Source organism: Lepidochelys kempii, chromosome 14 (genome assembly GCF_965140265.1).
Source record: "Lepidochelys kempii isolate rLepKem1 chromosome 14, rLepKem1.hap2, whole genome shotgun sequence".
NCBI classification, from domain to species: domain Eukaryota; kingdom Metazoa; phylum Chordata; order Testudines; family Cheloniidae; genus Lepidochelys; species Lepidochelys kempii.
Window position 1 is genome coordinate 25,758,367 of NC_133269.1, and position 23,413 is coordinate 25,781,779.

The 23,413-nt window shown below is 48.2% G+C and overlaps 2 protein-coding genes across 8 annotated transcripts in view; both read right to left on the minus strand.

Moving 5' to 3' along the window:
- DNAH9 (dynein axonemal heavy chain 9) overlaps window positions 1-21,582 on the minus strand; it is a 399,480-nt gene extending 377,898 nt beyond the window's left edge. For 4 of the 6 annotated variants that reach the window (XM_073310873.1, XM_073310875.1, XM_073310872.1 and 1 more), the window contains exons 1-6: window positions 20,312-21,582; window positions 12,639-12,835; window positions 10,437-10,595; window positions 8,305-8,435; window positions 5,420-5,631; window positions 3,410-3,643 (exon numbers count right to left, since the gene is read on the minus strand). In XM_073310873.1, the coding sequence (XP_073166974.1) occupies window positions 3,410-3,643; window positions 5,420-5,631; window positions 8,305-8,435; window positions 10,437-10,595; window positions 12,639-12,835; window positions 20,312-21,088 (1,710 nt within the window). In that variant the 5' untranslated portion in view covers window positions 21,089-21,582. Of the gene's footprint in view, window positions 1-3,409; window positions 3,644-5,419; window positions 5,632-6,568; window positions 7,346-8,304; window positions 8,436-10,436; window positions 10,596-12,638; window positions 12,836-20,311 lie in introns of those variants that run through there. The other 2 variants (XM_073310874.1, XM_073310878.1) reach the window with 2 other exon arrangements.
- The window catches only part of ELAC2 (elaC ribonuclease Z 2), a 37,450-nt gene continuing 32,404 nt past the window's right edge, over window positions 18,368-23,413 (minus strand). For both annotated transcript variants that reach the window (XM_073310884.1, XM_073310885.1), the window contains exon 25: window positions 18,368-18,546. The gene's annotated coding sequence lies outside the window, so the exon portion shown is untranslated. The remainder of the gene's footprint in view (window positions 18,547-23,413) is intronic.

A 23,413-nucleotide genomic window follows, 5' to 3' on the forward strand; every position in this document is an offset into this window, starting at 1 on the left:
CAGGATACCTCTACCCTGCATTCAAATCAGAGGTGTGACTGCAGCACATTTACACATAGCTTTGATCCAGCTAGCCCAAGCAACAGCAGCAGTGAAGCCATGGCAGCTGGGCTGTGCAAGCCTGCTCGGGACGCTGGGTATGCATTCCAGCTGCTAGCCCACTCTGCCCCCTGTGCTGCTGCAGCTTCGCTGCTATTGGTACTTGACCCAGCTAGATCAATGCTAGCTCGGGTCTGTCTATACGTGCTGCATTAACACCTCTGGCTGCAGCGAAGACGTATCCCGAGGTGAGTCACATCATAGGCCAGGCAAGTGACAACCCCTTCCTTGTGTATAATACTGGTGAGAACACACCTGAGACAGCTCTGGACACCTCAGTACCAGAAAGGAGTGCATGAGTGCGGCAAGCAAACCATCCAACATACGTGCCCAAGAGCCCTTTATATCACATCATTGTATATTCCGATTAGGGGAATCACATGGATCAGCAGACAGTGCACCAGGGGATTAGCAGATCTAGGGGAAAGTCTGGGAGTTTTGCTATTGACTTCCAGAAGGTCAGGATTTCATCTCTGGGGTCCAATCCCAGTTTTGTAATTGACTCGCTTCGTGACGCTGGGCAAGTCACGTAAGCCCAGATTTTCAAAAATGGTCTCTAAATCAGTGCCTTAATTCAGGGATGCCCATCTTAATATGCCTAGGTCTGGAGCCGCAGCCACAGCTCCCATCAATTTCAGTCATATCAGGAAATAATTTTCTGTCCAAACAGACCACAGCTTCCGGGTAATTGGTAATTAACTAAACTGGATCTTTCAAAGATCCTTCCTGCACTGCCTGCAGAATACATGCTATCGGAGTGCTAGTTCAGCGAGAGAGCAGATTCGTTAGATAGGTACAATTTAAAACAGGACAAAGACAAAGTGGAAGGGAAGGGAAAGAAATGAGCCTCTTTCCATGTACATCTATCTGCCAACCCACATTTAATAGCTATTACAGCCATTGTGCAATCTATTTTAATTTGCCAAATATCTTCAAGGTAAAAATAAGAAGTCCTATCTCACACTATTCTAGTAGGGTTGCTTGGGAATGAAAAAGAAAAAAGAAACTCAGGAGTTTCCTGTGGATTTCTTCATGAAGAGGCTAGAGACCATTAGGTTTTTAATTATGATGAGGCCTAGGACACATTTAATTGCATCTCACGATGCATGCAAAGCTGAGTATAATTGGGAAGATCCCAGTATAATAATCGCAGATCCCATGGCACTTTCACTACACCTTGAAGGGTGTATTAGGAGGCACACATTGGTAACTATTGCCCAACTTTAAATAAAAAAAACTAAGTTATCTGCAGCCACAAGATGCAGATTGCAGCTGAAAAATCTCTGTTTTCTTTCTAGCTCCCACCTTCCTAGCATCTAAGCAACAAGCAATTGGTGCACCAGATCGTTAGCAGAGTTACGGAGCATAATTACTTCATTGTTCCTATTGCTCTCATTATGAATTGTAATTACTAATGTTTTTATTTATGTTTGTCTTGATAGAATGGCCAGGGTAATTTGGTTTACTGCATACCAGCTCTTACTGGAAAACATCATTCTGAAAAGCTTTAATATAGACATTAGTGATTGGGAGTTTTCTGCTGTGTTAATTAAATGGGGTGCATAAAAAAATGCAGTGAGCTGCAATCAATAGTGCTTTGTATTCAGTTGCAGTATATCTTCTGAGAGACAGCGAGAACAAAATGTTCTAATTTAAGCTGAACTTTTGCTAAAACGAGGCAAATGCCAGCCCACTACATTTTATGCATCTGCTGACGTCGGGCTGAGGCAGCAATGAAAGAAGAGAGTCCCCTTAAAAGTGAAGTGAAAAGTTTCTTAATATATACATGTGTGTCTAAGAATGCAAATCCTTAACAGAATGGCATCTACATTCAGCTCCTGGCACAATGGGCCCTGCTCCCAGGCCAGAGCTTCCAGGTACTACACAACACAGGTAAAGTCAGAATTAATATATAAAGCGTAGACCTGGCAGAGTCAAGACCTAGATACACGTCATGCACTGTTCCAGGAGCCCATCATCAAGTTTGAAGCTGGCAAGTGATAGTGCATTGCAGTGGTGAAATCTCCCTCCCCTGAAGGCCCTCTCATTTTGTTTCTCCCGACTTGTACCAAGCACTGTAATGTGCAGTTGCATACCTTTGTCCCTACCACTCTTTGAAAATGTGTGATGCTCGAGCCACAATATCATCAGTTGGTAGGGTTGCCAGGCGTCCGGTTGAAAAGGGGACCTGGCAGTGTTACTGGAGTTCAGTTACCGGAGTAACCGCCTTCAGCCTCCTTGCCGAGAACATGGGAAGAGCAGCAGCTGCTGCTGGAGCCTGGAAGAGCTGCTCAGCTGCTGACGAAGAGAACTGACTGGCTTCCAGACCCAGCTCCAGCTTCTCCAGAGGCCACTGCTGGGCAGCAGCAGCAGGACACAGTTCTGGGCTCTCTTAGCAGTGTGATGGGGGGCTGCCAAACATCCCCAACTGAGCCCATGCAGAAATTCAGGGGGTACCTACTCCTGCCTAGCACCCTCTGACTCAGTGCAGTGAAGCACAGGCCAAGGACACCAGCAGGGGATTAGCAGTGTGTGGGGACACGGGGCACAAGGCCTGAGGGGTCCTCCACAGACTGAATGGATTTAGACAAACATCTAAACTAAATTTAGATTAATACACAGCTATTGTGGGGCTGTGGGGGGCTGGAACAGGCAGTTTCTTGGTCGGGGGGAGAACTATCTGGGGCTGTAGCAAGCAGTTTGGCTAAGGGGTGGGTGGCTGGAGGTGTAGCAAGTGGTTTGGCTAAGGGGCTGGGGGTAGAGCTGTTGAATTGGGTTGCAACTTTTGAGGTACCAAAACCAGGACATCTAGGACAATCCCAAGCCCACATACCTGGCCAGCTGGCAGTGTGTACTGAGCACCATACAGATTTCCCGGGACAGCTACCTTAAATAAAGGGAAGATCCTGGGAACACTCAGACAGGTGGCAGCCCTGCTGTTGAGCAGCACCCATAGCCCCAGGACTGAGATTGTGCTGATGGATTTCTAGCACCTGTGTGCCATGAAACCTAGTAAGTACCACACATTCCCCTTTAGAGGGCTCTGCTTCTTTGGAGTGACTCTTGTGAGCAATAATACACCAATGCCAGCACAGAGAGAGGACCCAGGTGTGTATTCCGCATGTTCTTTAGCCAGGATATGGTGCCACCAATGCCCCTGCCCCACTTCGCAGAAAATTGACTGGAAAAATGAGAAGGCTCCTTACATACAAGGTGGATGAAGGTTATGAAGGGGTTTGTTGTCATAAGTGGATTTATCTCTGCAAAGTGCTGTCTCGGGTTTCACCGTATTTCAAGACCAAATACTCACCTCCACCATCTCAAGTCTTCTTAGGAAGCTGTCCAGCCGCGCAAACACCATGAGGGATTGGAAGTCCCATTCTTTCACTCCTTGGCCTGGTTTAAAGTAGGTATGGAGATTTTCCCGTCTCCCCTCAAACGTCTGCTTGAAGTATCTCAGGATGCTGAGCACCTCCCGCACTTTACCCAGACTTTCTTCTGCTTCCCCCTTCAGAATGTCTTCTGGGGTCAGGTAATTCCAGGCCTACAGTGACAGAACCAGAATTGAAGTTCTGCTGCCCCAAGGGTCCGGTTGGGTTTTTGGGCTGGCTACATTTAAATGTGTTTCTCAAGCTAAACAATGTTTTAAAAAAATCATTATATGGGGGAGCCTCGGGGGGTGGGGAGATGATGTGGCTCTTTTTAAAAGCTTTTCTGAGCAAATCTAAAGATCTGGGGATGAAATCTGGGGACACTTTTCCACAACTCCTGCCTGCCATGAACACAGATGCCAGAACTCCATCTCCATGGTCTATTCTCAGAGTCCAGAACCCAGTCCTAGCATGAGAGAGCTAGAAGGCCTTTCTAGGTGATGGTCTGACACCCAGCCTCTCACTTGGTTTCAGGACTGACAGCTCCACAATGGGGTGGAAAGGCAAACCTTACCTAGCAGCTGACTGCTAAAGTGGGGGGCTGGTCCTTCCCCCTCTGGAGAAGCAGCAGCCTTCCCCTCAGGCTGTAGAGACCAGGAAACCTGTGGAGAGCCAACAGGCCAGCTGCCATTTTGTTTTACAAAACCATGTAATGAATTCTGTGATGCCGTAAGCTTTGTTTTCACCTGGCTTTTTTCATTGCAATCTGCAGGGGGCTTGATCATTATTATTTATACAAGACCGAGCAGAGCTCTAAGCACTTCACTGTGCTCTGCCCTGCAGACTCTACAAACTGGGGTGCGTGCAAATGCCGTAATCAGAAACAAACAGAGCTCCCTCAGCATTCCTCTGTTGAGCAAACAGGAGAGTTTGTGCCCCATATAGGCCAGAGAGTCTGCTCTTAAACCTGCAGATCTTGACAGGATCCACAGGAGGCAAGGGGTATCTTCACAGAACTACTGCAGCTGCTGCTGCCTCCGGGATCCCCTGGGGGCAGGCGCAGAGGGGAAAGGCAAGCATTACTGACGACTATCTGCAGAGATGGTGTGGTGTCCTGTGGCTGAGAATCCAGCAGGAACCCGCTACCCCTGCTCATGGCCTCCTGGGAAAGCTGGGACCACATGGAACCCCCAAAGAGGGGCTTCCACGCGACCTGGGTGACCATGCTATGGAAGTGCCACCACGCTTGGGATTGTGGGTGTTCCTGGAAGTGCAGGGAGCATATGTCTAAGTAGATAAAAACTCAGCTGAAGGACAGCTGGGATGCAAGATAAAAGCCAAATGACTGAGCAGCTCTCTTTGGTGCAAAGCATTAGCACTGCAGTATTGACATTTCTCTAAACCGTTCTAAGCAAATGTGAGTTCTGGCACTATGGGGCACAGCGGTTTGTGATGGTTTTCATGTCTAACATGGATGGATGTGCAGCCCAGACACTACATGGCTGGCAGAATCAAGTGGCTGCTTCTTGCTTCAGGTGAAGGAAATCCCAGACAAGTCTAGTGGAAGATGTGAAAGCCAATTGCCTAGGGTCAAGGTGCAGTGTTGCAAGTGGGGCGTATCCTGACCCTGACCCCTACCCCACGTGTGGAAACCCTGAGATAGAAACTTCTTACTGAGCTCAGGTTTCAGAGTAGCAGCCGTGTAAATCTGTATCCACAAAAAGAAAAGGAGGACTTGTGGCACCTTAGAGACTAACAAATTTATTTGAGCATAAGCTTTCGTGAGCTACAGCTCACTTCAGCAGAGATTTATCAGATGAAGTGAGCTGTAGCTCACAAAAGCTTATGCTCAAATAAATTTGTTAGTCTCTAAGGTGCCACAAGTCCTCTTTTTCTTTTTACTGAGCTCTGGGGCTCAGGGAGTGATTTAAAGTGTCCAGGCCACTTACTTGCTGGATGAGAAGATTGCAGATCTCCTGAAGCAGCACTATGATCCGTGCAGGCGTGTTGTAGTAATTGGACGTGGCCCAGATTAAACAAACCACGTGGAGCAAGGGACTGATCAATGGCTTCACCTCATTAAACTCAACACTCTCTATGTCCTCCAAGTGGCGCTGGAGAGGTGTCAGGTGCAGGTTAATATCCTGGGCCTCAGTCAAAGCTGTGAGAAAAAACAGCACACATGAAAGGTGAGGTCTGTCCCTCCCTAGCATGCAGCTATTGCCTGGGCTCTGATTACCTCTGATCTCACTTCACACCAACAGGCAAAATCTCAGCTCGCAAAATAAATGAAGCCAATTTATTTGGAAAAATGAACAGCAAAGGGAAACAGAACACAGAAAACAGTACAACCACCAAAAAAACCAACAACACTCTGTCACTCCTTGGGACTCTGAATAGAGCCAGCTTCCATTTGTTTTTGCATCAGTTTTACAGTGTAAAGTACACAAAAGCTGCTTGTGAAGCGGTTAGGATCACTATGCACCTAACATGCCCCAAAGCCTGGAAGCCATAACCATTGTGCCTTTGAATGTTACTAACCTAGATTAGTCTAGAGCAGTGGCTCTCAACCTTTCCAGACTACTGTACCCCTTTCAAGAGTCTGATTTGTCTTGTGTACCCCAAGTTTCACCTCACTTAAAAACTACTTGCTTATAAAATAAGACTTAGCAATAGCAAAGAAGGGTGCACAAAAAACAGTTCTGCAGGCTATAAACCTGCTTGCCAATTGATACAAGAGTGTTAGTTGTTTAGGAGAGTAATACTTGAAGAACTAATTTAGAACAGACAGCTTGTCTCTCTAACATTAACAACGATTAGAATGGTTATGAAGGAGTGAGAGATACTGGCTGCGATGCTGGCAGACCAGGTGCCAACTCATGCCTCACTGAACACTGACAAACGCATAACCAGAAACCAGTCTGGCTCACCTGTGAGTTAATACAATTAAAATAGGTATTAGTGTGATAAGAAAGTGTTTAGACTTTATGGAATGCTTGTAGGATGCTGCATGCATTCATCCTACTTATATCTGTATGCCATGGTATGAAGTTATATTGAGCATTTGCATTGTAACCCTCTGTCACTGTGTAACTCACCAAACAGGAAAAGCAGGAGTTGATCAAGTTGAGCAGAGCAGGGATTTGAAACTAGGTTTCCCGCAACCTGGAAGAGTGCTCGAACCATTGGGTATGGTCGGAATGATACCAACCACACCTCCGCATTTCTTCTTGAGAAAGGTTCTTAAGCCAGGTCAGCCTAACTCCAGGAGCGGGTTCAATAGCGGTGAATGCCGAGCAGAGGGAAGCCCCTACCTCTGACCCAGACTTAGGCACTGAAGTTCTTTTGAGGGGGTGGGGCTTAGGCGCTGTAACGCTCAGCCTAAATCCCCCTTATCAAGCGAGCCCTCATGGCCATCTCAGAGATTCCTCCTTCCCCGATAATGAAGGAAACTACCGTGAATTCTCAGGATTTTGTTTGAGCTGGACTGGATTCCACTGGGCATGGCTTACTTAAGAAGACTGAACTTCTGCAGAGTTGGGCATTGCTTGGCTGTAATTTTGCTTCTCAAAGACAGACAGTAGAAAACTTCTTAGAAACTATGCTTTTTTTTCTGTAAAATGACAAAATTACTGAATAAATGTGTCAACATTCCTACAATTCTGATTTAAATAGGGAGGTCTTTTGTCTGCCCAAAGGAGTAGTTCCTCTTGCTCCAGTGTAAATGCACTGGGAGGGCAAAATAAGAAGAGGAGAAAGGCTGGAATGTTAATCCCCTGCATCACCTAGAGGACACTAACCCAGGCTTTAATCTTTTATAACTACGTCTTCTTTAGAAGTGATACCAATTAGGACAATGTTCTTGTCAGATCTTATGATCTAAGCAGCTCAGTACTGGATGGAAGATCTTGAAGAAGATCCCAGGAGCTGTATGGAGTGATTCTAAGGAGTCCAACATAATGCTAGAAGACACTCTTTTCAGATGAAACATAAAACCAAGGACCTGACCATTTACTGCACTCAGACCCATTGCACTTTTCCTGGAGATAGTGCAGACTTTTTGTCAGAGCAGAGGACTCAGAATCAAAATCTGAGTTATCTACTCAGCCAAGCCACTGACCTGCTGCATGACCTTGGTCATGTCACATTTCCACACCTGCAATGACTCCTCAGAAAAACAGGGAGAACAATATTTGCCCACCTTTATCAAGTGCCTTGATATCCTCAGACCAAAAGGTGCTCTGCCTGCAGCAGTTGCAAACTATTATTTTCACAAGACTTGGGTGTGAACCCTGATGTCCAGGCTAAATTCCAGTTTGGGCAATAAGTAGTCTAATGAAAACTCCCCTTGTAGTTCCAGTTGGATACAGTATTCAACATTTCTTACCCTAAACTGTTGTGAAGGGCTGTGGCTTGCTGTAAAACAGTCACCATGATCACACTGTAGTAGAAGGTGACATTAATCCATCAGGATGAGGCACTCTGGATTAATATGAGATTATTATTAAAGGTGGAACAAATCCCAAAATTCCTCTCCATGACCTTTGGAAGGTTTCTGGATCCACAGACCAGTAATCAGACTGGTCCCAGTATGGTACCAAAACTGCAGAGTCATCTACAATTCCAAACCTCTAACCCTTCTGCCCCTTCCTCCTCCAGGATGCCCTTCCCAACAATCCCTCCCCCACAGGCTCCAAGACTCCACTAGGACATCAAGGACCAATGCCACTGCAGACCAGTCATGTTGGGATTGCAGCTATAAAAATCAGGGGATGGGGAAAAGACCAAACATGAAATCAGCAAAGCTAAGGCAAAGAGGGTGCCCAAATCTCACCTTCTAAGACATCTCTGAACATGGCTTTGAAGGCTGGGAAGTAGCTGCTCTGCACTCTGTCTAGCAGTTCGGCCATGTTCCTAACCTTCTTAGTTTTCAGCTGATTGTAAATGCATTCCAGGTCCTTACACCTACAGCAAAGCAAGAGAGATGAGAGCTCAAGGTAGAAATCACAGCAGCTGAACCCAAGCAAACGAACGTCCATCTCCACTCCATCTGCATTGAGCAATTCACACCCAGACTACATGGGTGCTGGCTCACAGGCTCGGGCCTCATGGGCTCCAGCTCTGTGAAGGCTGTTCCTTATTCCGAGGGGAAGCCCAGTCCAGGGGCCAAAGGCAGTGACCACCCCCAGTCCAATTGCCAGGTGCCCCTCCTGAAGTACCAGGCAGGAGGGGAGAAGGACAGGAAATTAGCTCTGCATTTTTAACTGAGCTGAGCATGTTAAACCACTGGAGACTTTTGTAAATAAAAACAGCTTGGAGCAAGTCTGATTCCTGAGTCGGGGTCTGTCGCTGCCACTGGGGCCGCTAACCCCTCACTGCAAGCAGAGAAACAGATTCCTTTTAATCAGAAAATGTAACATGTTCTGGGCTTCAAAAACTGGCTTTGAGTTTCTTGGAGAGAAGGGAAGAAGCCCAGTGAGAGGCTTCCATTAGCCCTTACGGATGTCTGTGACACATTGTACCTCAAAGTAGCACCCTGTAACCCCCATACTAATCATTTGTATATGGTTGTGATATTTCATACAAAGCGTGCCATGTAAGGTATCGTATGAAAGGTCATGATCTGCTGAAACCCACTGTTCTTTCAAAACATGTATATTGTTAGTGTGTATGAAATGATGATATTCTGCTATATGGTTGTTACTGAAATACTTTGTGTGTCCGGGAGGCATCCACAACTAGCTTTCCAGTGGCAACAAAGGAGGTGACCCTCACCCAGGCAGACGTTAAGCAACCATCGTGAGCCATTGACCAGCAGGGGAATTGCAAACAAGAGATTTATAATTTTGAGAGAGACAGTTGTACAAGCACCACACAATGGGAACTGCTCAACTCTGTGACTCATCAAGGCCTACTAGGACATGCCTGGGCCAGTATAATTCCTGGGACATGAACTGAAAGTATAAAATAAGGGACAGTAGCATCATGTGATTACCTCTCTCCTCCCCCACCTACACTAAAGGCAACAAGAACGCTGAGAAGACAAAGACTTCAAACTGATACGTTTAGTCCCAGGCTGAAAAGGAAATTCAGCCAGTGTATTAAGAACTGTAACCTGCCTGCAATATCCAGTGGGGTGAGAAAAGCTGTTTGATTCAAATCTTGCTTAGTCTAATGGAGTTTAAGATTTAGACTGTGATTTTACTTTTATTTCTTAGTTAACTATCTCTGACCTTTATGCCTACCACTTATAATCACTTAAAATCTATCCTTCTGTAGTTAATAAGCCTATTTTAATGGTTTATCTTTACCAGTGAGTTTATCTAAAGTGCTTGGGGAATCTGCTCAGATTACAAAGGCTGGTGCCTATCTTTTGACAAAGTGGCAAACTAATTAATACATTGCACTGTTCAAGAGAAGGTCTTGAGCAGTGTAAGATGGTACATTGTCTGGGGTGCAAGACTGGGTGCTGGAGGGATTTGCTGGAGTCTCCCACTTTACAGTTCATGAGTGGCTTAGAGAGCATTCATGCATCTTAGCTGGGTGTCTCTCTATGCTGGTGGCTGAGTGATAACAGCACCTGCTGCTTGTCACTAGCCAAGCATTGAGAGAGACAGCCCAGGCTGGAAAGTTAAGGGGGCAGAGCGGTCTCACAGTTCCAGGCTGTAACCCGGGGTCCCCATCAAAGTGTCACCTGTTCTTAGCGGTGATGGAAGGGGGATTTTAGAAAAGCTCCCTTAGAGTTGCAGCCCCTACACTGGTGCTCAGTTGAAATACTTCCAGTTGCACCAGCAGTGACCTCCGATGTTTTTTTCAGCTCATGGTTATTTTATGAGCTTGCATAAACTTCTCTATCTTGAGTCTTTATATCTTGTCTGAGTAGTGCTGGCTGCTTGCAGCATTTCCCTTCCATGCAACATGAGCTTCGACTGACAAACACACACTGCCAGGCTGCCTACAACGCACCTGTTTTTCCAGAATTCTAACTCCACCTTTGGATTGGGGTTGCTGCCTTGCAGAAGTGGCTCTGATGACTCTCTTTTCAACGCTCCCTGGATCTGGTAGCTCCATTCTATCACTGTTGACTCAATGGCGTGTACAAGAGATTTATCCACCAGTTCCACACTGCAGAAAGTAAATATAAAGTCTCCCTGTGAAGTTTGGTTTTTGTTTGACAATGCACTGGAATCAGATATGCCTGTGCAAAATAACCAGATGCCAATGTTTATTTTGCAAGGTGCTGTGTATCTTAAATCCCCACGCTTTTTTTTAGTACAGTACATTTATTCTGGAGAAAGTTTCTAAAATGCCTTTATAGCAGATAACACCATCTAAGCCAACATCCTGCCACCAACAGTGACCAGTACCTGATCATTCAAGGGAAGGCAGGCAGAAACAATAATGCATCCAGACATCTTCCTTTCTGACCCCCGGAGGCATATGTGAATGCCCTGGGCATGAGACTTGCTCGTGTTTAGTATCTGAACTTGCACACCATGGTCAAGACTGAGGCATGTATGCCACTGCCCCAGTAGGGGGTGGTGTGAAGTCTCCCATCCCAGGAGGAGCACTGGGGAGACTATGCGTCAAGCAGAATCATCTCTCCAAATGCTACTCTTTGCACAACCTGCTCCATCGTGCCTCCAGTGACTTACTAGATAGACTCAGCTGGGGAGAAACCATGCAAGGTGGCTGCCAACCTGAAGGAGCAGAGGAGGTGCCGGCTTGCTTCCCAGAAGGCTGGAAATAGGGAACACAGCTCATGATAACTGTTGGATGTCACAATGTTCCTTTGCCTGCTGCACCAAATAGGCTCAGTCTTTAAAGGTTATTGTGTGTCAGACAGAAAGACAGACAAAGAAATGCCATAGAGCAGAGTTGGGCCTCCGTTTGCTCAGCCAGCTATGGGGACCAGCTTCTCTCAGGACCTGTCTATTCTGGGTTTCTCTGTAGCGCCTGTCACTGCAGTATTTAATCACTGAACCTCTCAGTTACAATCTTTGGTTTGATCCTGCTCTTCTGAACAGGAGTGGGAACAGGCCCCTAGGCAGGAAGATGCATCATCTCAAAACAGGCAGCAGCACTGTGGTGAGGCAAAGAAAACAATAAAGAACAGGGTTTGTTTCCACTAGACAAGAGGGTTACACTCTCCACTACTGCTGCCAGCAGAGCTGGCAAGTGTGGGGAGTGGCAGGGACACAGTCTCTATCCCTGACCCTGTAACCATTTCACCTACATTGAATGTTACCTAATCTAAGCCACTCCTCTTCCTCTCCTTTTTGCTTCAGCAGTTTCACAACTTCCCGTGGCAGCCCTTATGGTGCTGAGCCTGAGCAGTAGCACTGAGGACATCATAGATAACTCAACCAATCAGCACTCCCTCCCTCGAGAAACCCAAACCGTAGTCTTAAACCTCAACCTCTAACCCTGCTGCCTGCCTTGGTCATCTCTCCCCTTGACAGTGCCCCCTGGCTGGTAAAGGCAAAGGAATCTCTCTACCTGTGGCACCAAATGGACATTGTCTAGCTAAACTACAAGTTTTGATTGGACAAAGGTAAAATGATCTTGCCTGAGCCAGGCATAGTGAGGCGGGAGCCACAGTGCAAAGCTCCAGCCTCACTCCAACACAGCTCCCGATCTGAAGCAGCTCCCACTATTCCAGCCCTGAACCCCCACGCCTCCTCACTCTGTCAGAGCTCCCCAGTTCTGACCTGCAGGTATATTTTGCTGGTGCATTTCAAACAATAGGACTGAAGTATGTAAATGAACTAGACTAGAGGGTGTGAATGATGACTGGCTGTGTCATGTCTGATGTCACAATCCCCATCTGCCTAGAGCGTCAAATGGACACTGTAAGGAAATGAGGCTTTTCCAGTGTTTTAGTTTCCTGACTGCCCCCAAAATCAATGGGGCTTTTCCCACTAATGCTTTGAATGTTCCCAGAAATTGTGGAACTGATTGGATGTGGTCTTCAAAAGTTATCGTGTTACAGGCAGACAAACAGAAATGCCATCAGGTTGAGTATTAGGCCTCACTTCTTTGACTGACTAGCAAGGAGAATGGACAGTGAATGAGGAAAGTCCTGCTTATTTTTACATGGGATTCCTAGCAGAAATAAAAACAAACATGCGGTGAGCAAAGTAGATGAAAACTCAAAACTTCACTTACGTTTTTTCATTTTCACAATCTATATACTCCATTCTCTCGGCACCTGCTGGAAGAGGGAGCAGGGTCTTGCCTTTTACTTGACCAATAACCACAAAAATGTTACTTTTCAGGCTGTGGACATGATGCATAATGTCCTGTGACACCACATGTGGCCAGCTGTGGTGGTTCTTCTGGTTTGCCAGGACTGGTGCTACTACCTGTAATATAAACCATTAAACCAGTTTACAGCAGACAAGTAATAAAGAAGAAAAAGCCAAATGGGACTGGATAGCTCAGGGGACCTGGAGCCTTTCATCAGCCAGCCACCAAACTGGATCCTGTGTGCCCACATGAAATGAGCATGGAAGGGGTTCAGGCTGGTTTCTAATTGACTGGCATTCATATAACACCCATTATAATTGTCAGCCCTGTTGGCAATCAGAACAGTATCCAAGGACTGAATGAGGCATGGCAATTTACTTCTTCTCTACCCCACAGTAGCAGTCCTTGCAGTTTATTTGGGACACGTGTGAAGAAGCCTGCATCTCTGTCCCCAACACACCACCTGTTTTGTGGATAATTAGAGGGTTTGTAGATTCAGCACCTTTCAAAAGGACACAGTTTAGTTACAAAATGCCAGAACTCCTTTGTAGGCATTATTTGCTCCTTGCTTCTGCATTTATCAGTGTCTAAAACAAAGAGCTCAGAAATCTAAATATTATTCCCAAATAAAAAGCTAATGGTTCAGCTGGAGTTATGCTGGAAAGTATGTGATGCTGGAGTCCCACCACACCCCAAAACAGTATCTCTCACCTATATTCTACACCTTTCAAAAACCCAAATGTTTGAGAGTCTGGAAAGGAACAGAAAAGGGACCCAGCCAATTCCACACAGCCCTTCATCACTCACTATCTGCCCACCTTCTTTACACCCACATGGCTCTAACTAGGAGTGGGTGAATGGATGGCTCTGGGCTCTTGTCCTTTTACTAGTCATTTTAAAATGTTCCTTGTCTTTACTGGATTTGGGATTGGCTTCCAACTCCTCAATGCAAGAGGGCTCAGTCTGTGGGCAGCCTTTTAAAAAGAGCATGTTAAAGGTCTGAGAACCATGTATGTTCAAAACCAAAAACTGTGACTCTAAGGAACTGCAATCCTAACTGCATCTAGGCTACGTGGGATCCTTCAGTGCCTCTTCGTATCTGCTCCTTTCACCTGTCATTGGAGGTTCCTTCCTGCAGGCTCTCTCATATGCCAGAAGACTTGAAGGTGCAGGCTTTGATGACAGTTTTCTTAAGGGGGAAAGCCATCCTAACATCCCATCCCAAAGCCTGGACTGTGGTCCCATATTTTGATTGAAATAAGACCGTTCCTGTGTCAATTGTTCTTAAGCCTCGTGATCTTCCATGCTGAACTCAGTTGCATACTTCAGGTGTTCAGACAGCTGTGGGGACAATGCCTTTCAAAACCTCCCCAATATTGCCTATGGCTTTTGCTGAAAAGGTAAAGGCCTGTCCCATTCAGTCCAGAAGCGATCCAATGGGATCACATTCTGTATCCACCCATGCTGTGTGCGCAAAAGAAGTTCCTCTACCAAAACAACTTACAGACCTTTCTACTGGAGAGTGGGTGGCGGTCACTTCCACAGCATTTATTCATCCTGTGCTGATTGAGATCTGCAAAGCTGCTACTTGGAGCTCAGCTAAAGCATTATTGTCTTGATACTGTGTCAAGATCAGAATGGATCTTCTGTTGCTAGTGGAGATAGCCAAAGCCTAGGGAGGACAGCATGCCTGTCTCTCTTACAATACTGTTTTGGGGTGTGTCTCCTTTGTTCAAAAAAACCAATGCTTAACTTTGACAATCTAGCTGACAATTGCCCAGTGTCTAATCTTCCAGTTCTAGTTAAGATTATAGACACAGAACGCCTTGCAGAACACCTAGATATCGCAGGTCTCTTTGATCCTTGTTAATCAGGGCACAGAGCAGAAACTGCTCTAGCAGAAATGATCTCACCCTAGTGATGGAAGGAGACAGGGTGTCCAGGCTGATATGATTAAATCGACAGGCTGCTTTCACTAGCATTTGTCCTAAGCTGCACAATGTAACAGGAGCAGATGGGGTTGCTCTCTGGTGACTCCATTCCCTCCAGAAGGTGCCTTTAGGAGACTTTTCTTCATCACTGAGGACACTCATCTGGAGCCCAGCAAGATCCCCTCATGTCTTTACTCTTGTTCCACTTGTGTGCAAGACCATTAGAAAGGGTAATAAGAGGATACGAGAGACCAGTGCTTTCGTATGCTAACAGCCAGCAGTGCATCTGTCTGATTCAAACCAGCCACTGTTCTGCGATGCATGTGTAAGGGAACTGTTGCCCCCTTACTAACATTCAGTGGTGGTGTTTTGGTTGGCTATCTCCCAGTACTAAAAGGGGAAGGGTCTATGGGAAATCAGGACCCTGAGACTGACAGTCCCCAGGAACAATGGGGAGAGGCCAATGCTCCAAGTCAGCCTGAATGACTGGGCGGGCATGCTAATCAGGGAGTCAGGAGGCCAGGGGGGTCCCGTCCTCCTTGTGAGCTAGAATTGCCTGGGTCAGACAGAGTGGGGCCAAGCTAAGGAGAAAGCAGGGACCCACACTGAGCTGGGGAGCAAAGCTGTGCTAGATCCAGAGGGACCGGAAAAGCAGCCCAGAGAGAGCAGACCCTGTCCTGGGAGCAGAGCTGCAGCCCCAAAGCCAGAGGCACAGCCCAGAGAGAGCAGACTTGCCCTGGAAGGAGAGCTGCAGCAACCAGAGCCAGAGGGGCCAGAAAAGCAGCCCACGAAGCAGGTCCGTGCTGGGAGCAGAGTCACAGAAGCAGCCTGCAGAGCAGACCTGTCCTGGGAGCAGAGCTGTAGCAACCAGAGCCAGAGGGACCAGAGAAGCAGCCCAGGGAGCTGGAGGCAGGGCAGCAGCCGTGCTGAGGCAGAGTGGAACTGGCGCTAAGACAGAGTGGAGCTGGAGCTGGGGCTGGAGCAGTCCGGAGCTGGGTGTCGTGAGCAGCTGGGGAGAGCGAAGGGGGACACTGGACAGTGGGCCTCAGCCAGGAGGCTCTGCAGGCCAGACTCGGAGGGGGATTGGTAACCCTGACAGGGCAGGGGCAACGCTGTGAAGAAGGACCCTGCCATCTAGAGCCTGAGAGTGTGTGCCCACCACCAGAGCAAGTGTCCAACCCACAGCATCTCTGCAGCACAGCCAGGGCCTGAGAATGCGGTCTGGGACTTACCAGGAACAGACTGTGAACTGTCCTGACATTCCAGAGACACTGTGATGTTCCCTGCCACAGAACGGGGTGATATGTTTCCTTTAATCTTTCCCATTTTCCCTTATTCTTTTTAAAATTAATTGTTGATTAAATAACTTGCATTTGCTTTAAATTGTATGTAATGATCAGTGGGTCAGAGAAGTGCCTAATGCAGAGAGAGTACCCCGGAGTGGGGACACCCTAGCCGCTGTCCTAGGTGACCACAGCAGGGTTGGGGGTCGAGCCCCCCAGGAATCCTGGGTGCAGCCTTGTTGGGGTTACGAGGACTCTGCCAGACAGGAGAGTGGAAGGCGAGTCCTCAAGGACAGGGAGGCCTCTGGGTAAAGAAAGTGGGAGCGAGGACTCATATCCTTTCACTAGCCCACTTCACCGGGGTAGTGCAGAAGCCAGGAAAGTTCCCCACAATAGCGGGACTATTTCCCCGCTTACACATGGGCGAGATTGGGACTTGAATGAGAGGTAGCTGGCTGAAGCTCAGTCCAAATAAGACAGAGGTAATGCCTATTGGTTGGAGGAAACAACCAGAAGATATGGCAAGGACTGTATGAGCCACTGTGACTGACGGAATACTGTATCCTAGCTCTTGCTAGATGATCATAATCATATAGCAGCATCTTTTAGGAAGGCTCTTGTCCATCTTCATCTGTACTGAGGTTGTGCGTTTCCTTCAGATGAGGACCTGGTTACCATTATTCATGGTGTTATCACCGTGGGATTAGAATATTGCAGTGCACTGTACATGGGGCTTGGCCTTAAATCAACCCAGAAACTGAAGCCAGTGCACACTGCAGTGCATCTTGGCAGCACCACACGACATCCGTGCTCTGGAACTTCTACTGGCTGCCTATTGGTTTCCAAGTGAAGTCCAAAGAGTTGGTTTCGCCCTCAGTTAAGATGGCATTCTCAAAATGGTCACCATCTCAAATTGTTCTCAATAGGATTGAAGCCATCAGCTGTCCTTACCAAAGATGGACACTTCCTCCCACTGGTGCCAACTGGAGTGAAGCTAAGCTGGACAGAGAGGTGCAGCAGAATGCAGGGGTTGGCTACCGTTGCTAAAGGTAGCCTATGGCTTCAGTCCCAATGAGAACAGGAGATGGCAGCCATTTTGAAAGGAGAGCAATTCTTCGTAAGTTTTTCTAGAGCAGAACTTTATCCCTCAGCCTCTGCTGAAGGGGAAACTTTCAATTATAAGAAATAATGGCTCAAGTTACCATTAATCCTAAATATCTATCTATATCTTCAAAAACAACGAATTATTGCACCAGATTTTCTCAAGATCCATCTCTGCCAATTTCTCTGTTAAAAGACAATGACTGAGCAGAGTCTAACAAGCTGCTAAGGTTCTTAAAGGACCCATTTTTAAATTAATTTTAATTCATAAACTAATTAATGGATTTATGTTTAACTTTGAGAAGTCATTCGAAGCTCAAGGAGCACGTGCTGTAATTGTGGAGAGGGTACAGGGAAGCTGTCATACGTAACAAAAAAGCTGAATCCGTGTCATTTGTGGAAAAGTCAACCTTTACTACAGAGCTGCAGCCACCAAGTCCATAATTCCTGTGTTCACTCCGTACAGTGTTCTCACGTTAACAGCCACACAGAAATTATTTTTAAAAAATGAAAAATCCCCAATAAAACAGTGAACTTAATTGCATGACATCCCAGCTGCTAGGGCCATACACGTTACTGCAGCACAAAAGGTGCCGAGACACTGGGCTCTGGTCAGGTGCCCTGGTTAGCAAAAGGAGAGACTCTTCAGACTCCTTCAAGTCCTCCTTGCAGGTCATTGAAGACAGTCTGACCTAGCCAGCAAGACCAGTGTTCATTACCTCTTGGGGTACCACTCTCCTTCACAGAGGCAAGGGCTTGGCTGACAGGGCAGATTAGGAGAATAGGAAGATGAGAGAATCACATGAAGATCTTCAGCAGAGGGTGAAGCCTGCTCAGCAGCTTGGGCTGCTCCTGCACTGCCTTCAGGCCCAGCTCGGTCCCTCTGCCAAAGAGCAGCACATGTGACACAAGCAGAGGCGTTCCCATAAGAGGCATCACCCCAGAGCTGGGGGCTCATCTGCATGGCCTGCCCCACCCTGGGTGGAAGGGCCTGCTCCTGTCCCCAGTGTGAGTGGCTGATCCAGCCCAATAGTGCAGTTTGTTCACATCAGAGAAGAGTCACGAATGATCTGAGTGTGGATTTTCTATAGCACTTTGGGTTCCTGAGTGAGCACAGGGACCAAAGGGGAGGCTTTGCACCTCCCTGATGTGATGCTGGGGCAGGCAGGGGACAGAGACCACAGTAGCAGGTTAGAGCAGCCTGCGGACAGCCCTAGCTTGCCCTCCCTACCTCCCACTGCCATAGTCCCTGTGGGCATCACTGTACCTGCGGATCCCTGTGGTGCAGGCCTGTCTCTTCCTGTCCTCGATCTGCTCTGAAACATCCCCTGTGCCAGAAGAATCTGTGGAGTTGGCACTGAGCCCCGGTGCAATTCACCCAGGGGAGCCATGCAGCCCTTGGCACCAGAACAGCTTCACCCTACTCTGCACACCCAGCACGTGCAAAGCAATTGCACATGGGAGGAGGAGGAGCCTCCTTGGTTGAGTCCTCTTGAGCCAGCCTCGCTCTCTCTATTTTCAAGAAAACCGGGAAATTCAAACACAAAAGACACTTTGTGAAAAACAGTTCAAATGGCTGAGAGACAGCAACGCAAAACCCAAATGCGCAAGGCCAAGATACACAGCACAAAGCCATTCACCTACATCCCTCCTCTTCTCTCTCTCACTCACACACTTCCCATTCCCTCAGCCGACCAGTCCTACTCACCTATTGTCACCACAGTCAGACCCTTAACTCTATCCTCTGTGGAATGCCACAAAACAATGCTTACATCTCCTGGACAAAAAGCTACATAAAGAAATATGCACAGCAGAGATCAGAACATGCACCGTGCTCAGGACACATGACCAAAGGAGTCCCAGTGACATCAGTCTAAAACTATTCATTACACCCAAAAAATTCTACATAACAGCTGGAGTTTACAAGTCCTCTCATATGCTACCTATCACCATTTACAAACAAAGTCACAGCACACGAACACTGCAATCTGTGCAATTATGACTTAACCAAATTGCAGAACCCATCAAAAAGACTGAGATGTAATATTGCTCCACATAAACAAATATGCTACCCCACAAAATCAAAATAACTTGGTTGGTAGCCTACAACTGTGAGCTGAAGGTTCAATGTCTTAATATAACAATGCCAACTCCAAAATACTGCCACATTCACACCTACTTCCACATACATTCTTATCATTGTGTAGATTTCCCCATCTTAAATCCTTACTGAACACATTCAAAATAAACGTTTATTTTAAAAAATGTCATTAAGTGACACCTCTATTGGGAAAAATACTAGGAACACATCCTAGTTCACAGAATTAAGACTACAAACAAAAGGACATATTGGTTGTGATTCTTGACAGTTTCTAAACATAGATAACCCAGATTCAAGCTAACCATGAGAAATACAGATTAATCCCACTGGAACGCTGGCATTAAACAGGTCCTGTCTACAGGTGTGTTTTGGTTTTGTAAACGCTTCCCTTCTGGGCTAGCCTGGGCTTACAAAGGGCAGAATTAAGGGTATTTTATTGGCCTGTGAGTTTGGATGAGTAGAGCAGCTTTGCTCTGGGAATGGATGGTATCTGGGAGCAGGGATACGTGGGGCTGATGTACCGAGGTACACAGCATTACACTGTGTTGTGTGGGTTCCAGTTTTCATTGTTGTCCCTTAGCAACTTGTTCTCCTTGATGTTACCTTAACATTGCACACAACCCCTTAGCAACTTGTTTTTCACCATGGTGACCTGTGTCCCTGAGTCACCACAGCAGGGACTGACCCTGAAATCTGCTTCCCCAAGCATGAGCTGCTGCTCCCTGAGGTAAAAGACCCCACTGCTTGGCCAGTCTACAGCTCCTTAACCTCCACCTGGCTCAGCCATTCTGTGGGGACAGAGCCTCCAGGGTCGGGGTGGGTCACAGATCTCTGAACTAAGGTGAAAAGAAAAGGAGTACTAGTGGCACCTTAGAGACTACTAGTCCTCCTTTTCTTTTTGCGAATACAGACTAACACGGCTGCTACTCTGAAACCTAAACTAAGGTGGAAACCAGAGAGGTTCCCTCCTGGTGCCAGGCCAGCCCAGGGGCCAGGGGCACTAGCACGGCCAGGCTGGGCACTTTGCCGGCTCCCCCCAGCTGCTACATACTTGGAGCCAGGCCAGAAGGGGGGCAGCCCCAGGGGTAGGTCCCTGCCAGTTGCCCGGGCTCAGAACCGCCGAGAGGAAGGGGCTGCTCCTGGGCTCCCATCCATCCGCCCCCGCGCCCCGCTTACCTCCTCCACCAGGGCGGCGAAGTGCTCCAGGGAGGAGGCGGGCAGGTCCCCGTAGAGCAGCTCCCCGGGGCCGGGCGGGGCGCTCAGCGGCCCAGGCCCCCTGCGCAGGAAGAACAGCGCCTTGCTGCGGCCGGGGCTGGCGGGGAGCTGGGTGCTGAGCGCCAGCTGCCCCGCCGGGCTCAGCGTCACCAGCAGCAGCGGCGGCTGCCCCGCGGCGCCCTCCAGGAAGGCCCGCAGCAGGGGCTGCGCCTCGGGGCTGCCCGCGCAGCGCTCCCAGCGCTCCGGCTTCAGCCGCAGGCTGCGCACCACGCGCTCCCCGAGCAGCCGGGCGCGGGGGTCCGAGCCGGGGGCGTCCTCCGCGGGGGACCCCTCCTGCTGCTCCTCCTCCGGGCTGGCCATGGCGCTGCAGGCAGGACGCCCCGGAACGGGGGCTCTGCGCTGGGGGCCCGGGGCTGCGCTGGATGCTCCGCGCCGGCTGCCCGCGGAGTCTCCCTGGCGACCGTGTGTACAGGGCGGAGCTCCGGTTGCTCTGGGGACGGGGCGGACGCGGCTCCTCCCCCGCCTGAGGCAGCCGCCGGGCCAGCTCCCGTTCGCCAAGCTGTGAGCGGCAGGAGGCGGCGGCTTGTGGCTCTGCCCGGGTCGGGGCCCCTGGGCCACCCTGAGCCGCCGGCAGGTGGCTTCGGAGCCCCGGCACCCGGCTCCGCGATGAAGGCGAGGGACTGTGGCACCTGCCTCCTCACCCCAAGCCCAAGCTTGTGAGCATTCATGGCCCGCCATACAATTTCTATTCCCAAATGTGGACCTTGAGCCAAAACGTTTGCCCACCCCTGAGCTAGCAGGTGTCTGTAGACCCAAGCTGGAAATGACATCTCCCCAGGCTGAGCTTCCTCCTCCCAGAGGCCAACGTGACTAGTGCAAGGAGGGTGGTTGTGGGCTTCCTGGGGCCATCAACGGGGAGGCGAAAACTAACAGGCTCAGACTTTATGCTGTTTTTTACCCCCCAAGCAGGGTTTGAACCTTCAGATCCAAGGCACAGCCACCGACCGCACTAACAGCTGATGCGGTACAGTGTCTGAGCCAGGGACTCTGGGTTTGCAGAGTGGGTAGCACAGTGGGGTCCTAGCCCGTGACTGAGCTCCCCGGCACTACCACAATGCAAATAGGTTTCAGAGTAGCAGCCGTGTTTAGTCTGTATCTTCAATAAGAAAAGGAGTACTTGTGGCACCTTAGAGACTAACCAATTTATCACGAAAGCTCATGCTCAAATAAATTGGTTAGTCTCTAAGGTGCCACAAGTACTCCTTTTCTTTTGACAATACAAATAATATCAGAAAAACTGCTGGTGAAGCCTTGCTATTATCCTCTGTGAGGAGCAGCCCATAGAGGGAGCTACAATACACTTTTTACCACTGGGTGGCACAACTATTTGTGAACTAGTGCTAGAAATCTGGGTGTGAGGATCCCTGAGCTCTCCCCCTGGCTCTGGGGGCAGAGTATGGTCTAGCAGCAGAACAGCCAAGTGTAACAGTGACCTAGTGGGTCATCTTCAGGGGCTGAACTTGTATTCTCTGGATCTAAATGCAGGTTCCTCAATTACTTGAGCTGCACAACTACACCCAATATCATACAAGCAGCAACAAACTCTTAAAAGCTAAAGCCACTCTAGCAGGACAGAGATTTATGGTGTGTTTCCCAAGGAGATAATTGAGTCCAATCTTCCCAAAAGATAGCATGGCAAAGAAAGCAAGCCTTGAGACAGTCACATTTCAGAGCTTCATTCTAGTCTGTTTTGAGCTCATCCAGCCCCTGGGCTCTTAGCTGTGAAGCAGGAGAACAGCAGCTATTTTCTCCCCGAAAGGGCTGTGAGAATGAAGGAAACAGAAACATGAAAAGCAGGGATTACAACCCAGGGGCTCTTTTGTCTCTGCCAGTAGCCAAGTGCCCCTTCTACAGGCACTATGTGGGGGAAGTCTCTCTCAAGACAATCAGCATGGGATAGTTTGTTGGTTGTGTGGGAATATGTGACAGACCTGCAGACTGTGTGAGTATCACAAGAGGCATAGTGCTTCCCGGTTTGGGTGAGCAGAAGGGTAAAAACCAGCCCGAGGTCTAGACCAGTAGCCACCTGCTTATGGCCTTCATGGCATATCCCCACCCTATCATCTCATTCACTATCAAGATGTCTAATTCCACTTCTGATCACCCCCTTATTTTTAAATAAGCCCCTTTGTGCTCTCTCTCATGCTGCCCCACAAGCTTGGAAAAGCTCCCCATAAATATCTGCAAAACTAAGAGTATGGCTACACTCTGCAGCACAGTCATAGTGCCATAGGGTAGATGCTTCCTACATCAACAGAAAGGTTTTTTTCTGTCCATGTAATTAATCCTTCAGATTTGGTAGCTAGGTTGACGGAAGAGTTCTTGGACATGACATTTTTCATAGCCCTCAGTGATGTAACTAGCTCTAAGTTGGAAGTGTAGATCAGGCCTAACTTGACTACACTCCTTCAAATTCTCCAGGCCTACAAAAACTTGACAAGTTAGGCTGCTGGTGTCCTGAGACCACTGCCCTTCACACTGCTCACTCTTGTCTCCTTATACTCCCCCGTGTTATCTTGTTTTAGAGACTGTAAACTCTTTAGAGGCAGGAACTGTTGTGTTTGTACAGCACCTAGCACTATGGTACTACAAATCATGCTGGGGTCAGTGCAGCTAAGCTGGCTGTAGACATGCTACTCACCACAGGGCCTACAGTCTCAGGGTGAAACCCTGGGCCATTGACTTAAGGGGCTAGGATTGTCACCCTCCAACTCCTCTGGATCTGATTCTGTATGTGGAGGTGGGACTGGCCCAGGAAGATACTCATGGAGACACTCCCTGTAGTAGAGGGAGCAACACTATATTGGAACTGGAAAAGGGTTAGAAAAGGGCAACAAAAATGATGATAGCATCATCATCGGTATGAGGGGAGATTACTAAAACAGACTTCAAGGAAGTGCTATTTACTCTCTCTCATAACACAAGACCTAGGGCTCATCACATGAAATAGTCTGCACATTTAAAACAACGGGAAGTGTTTTTTCACACAACACACAGTCAACT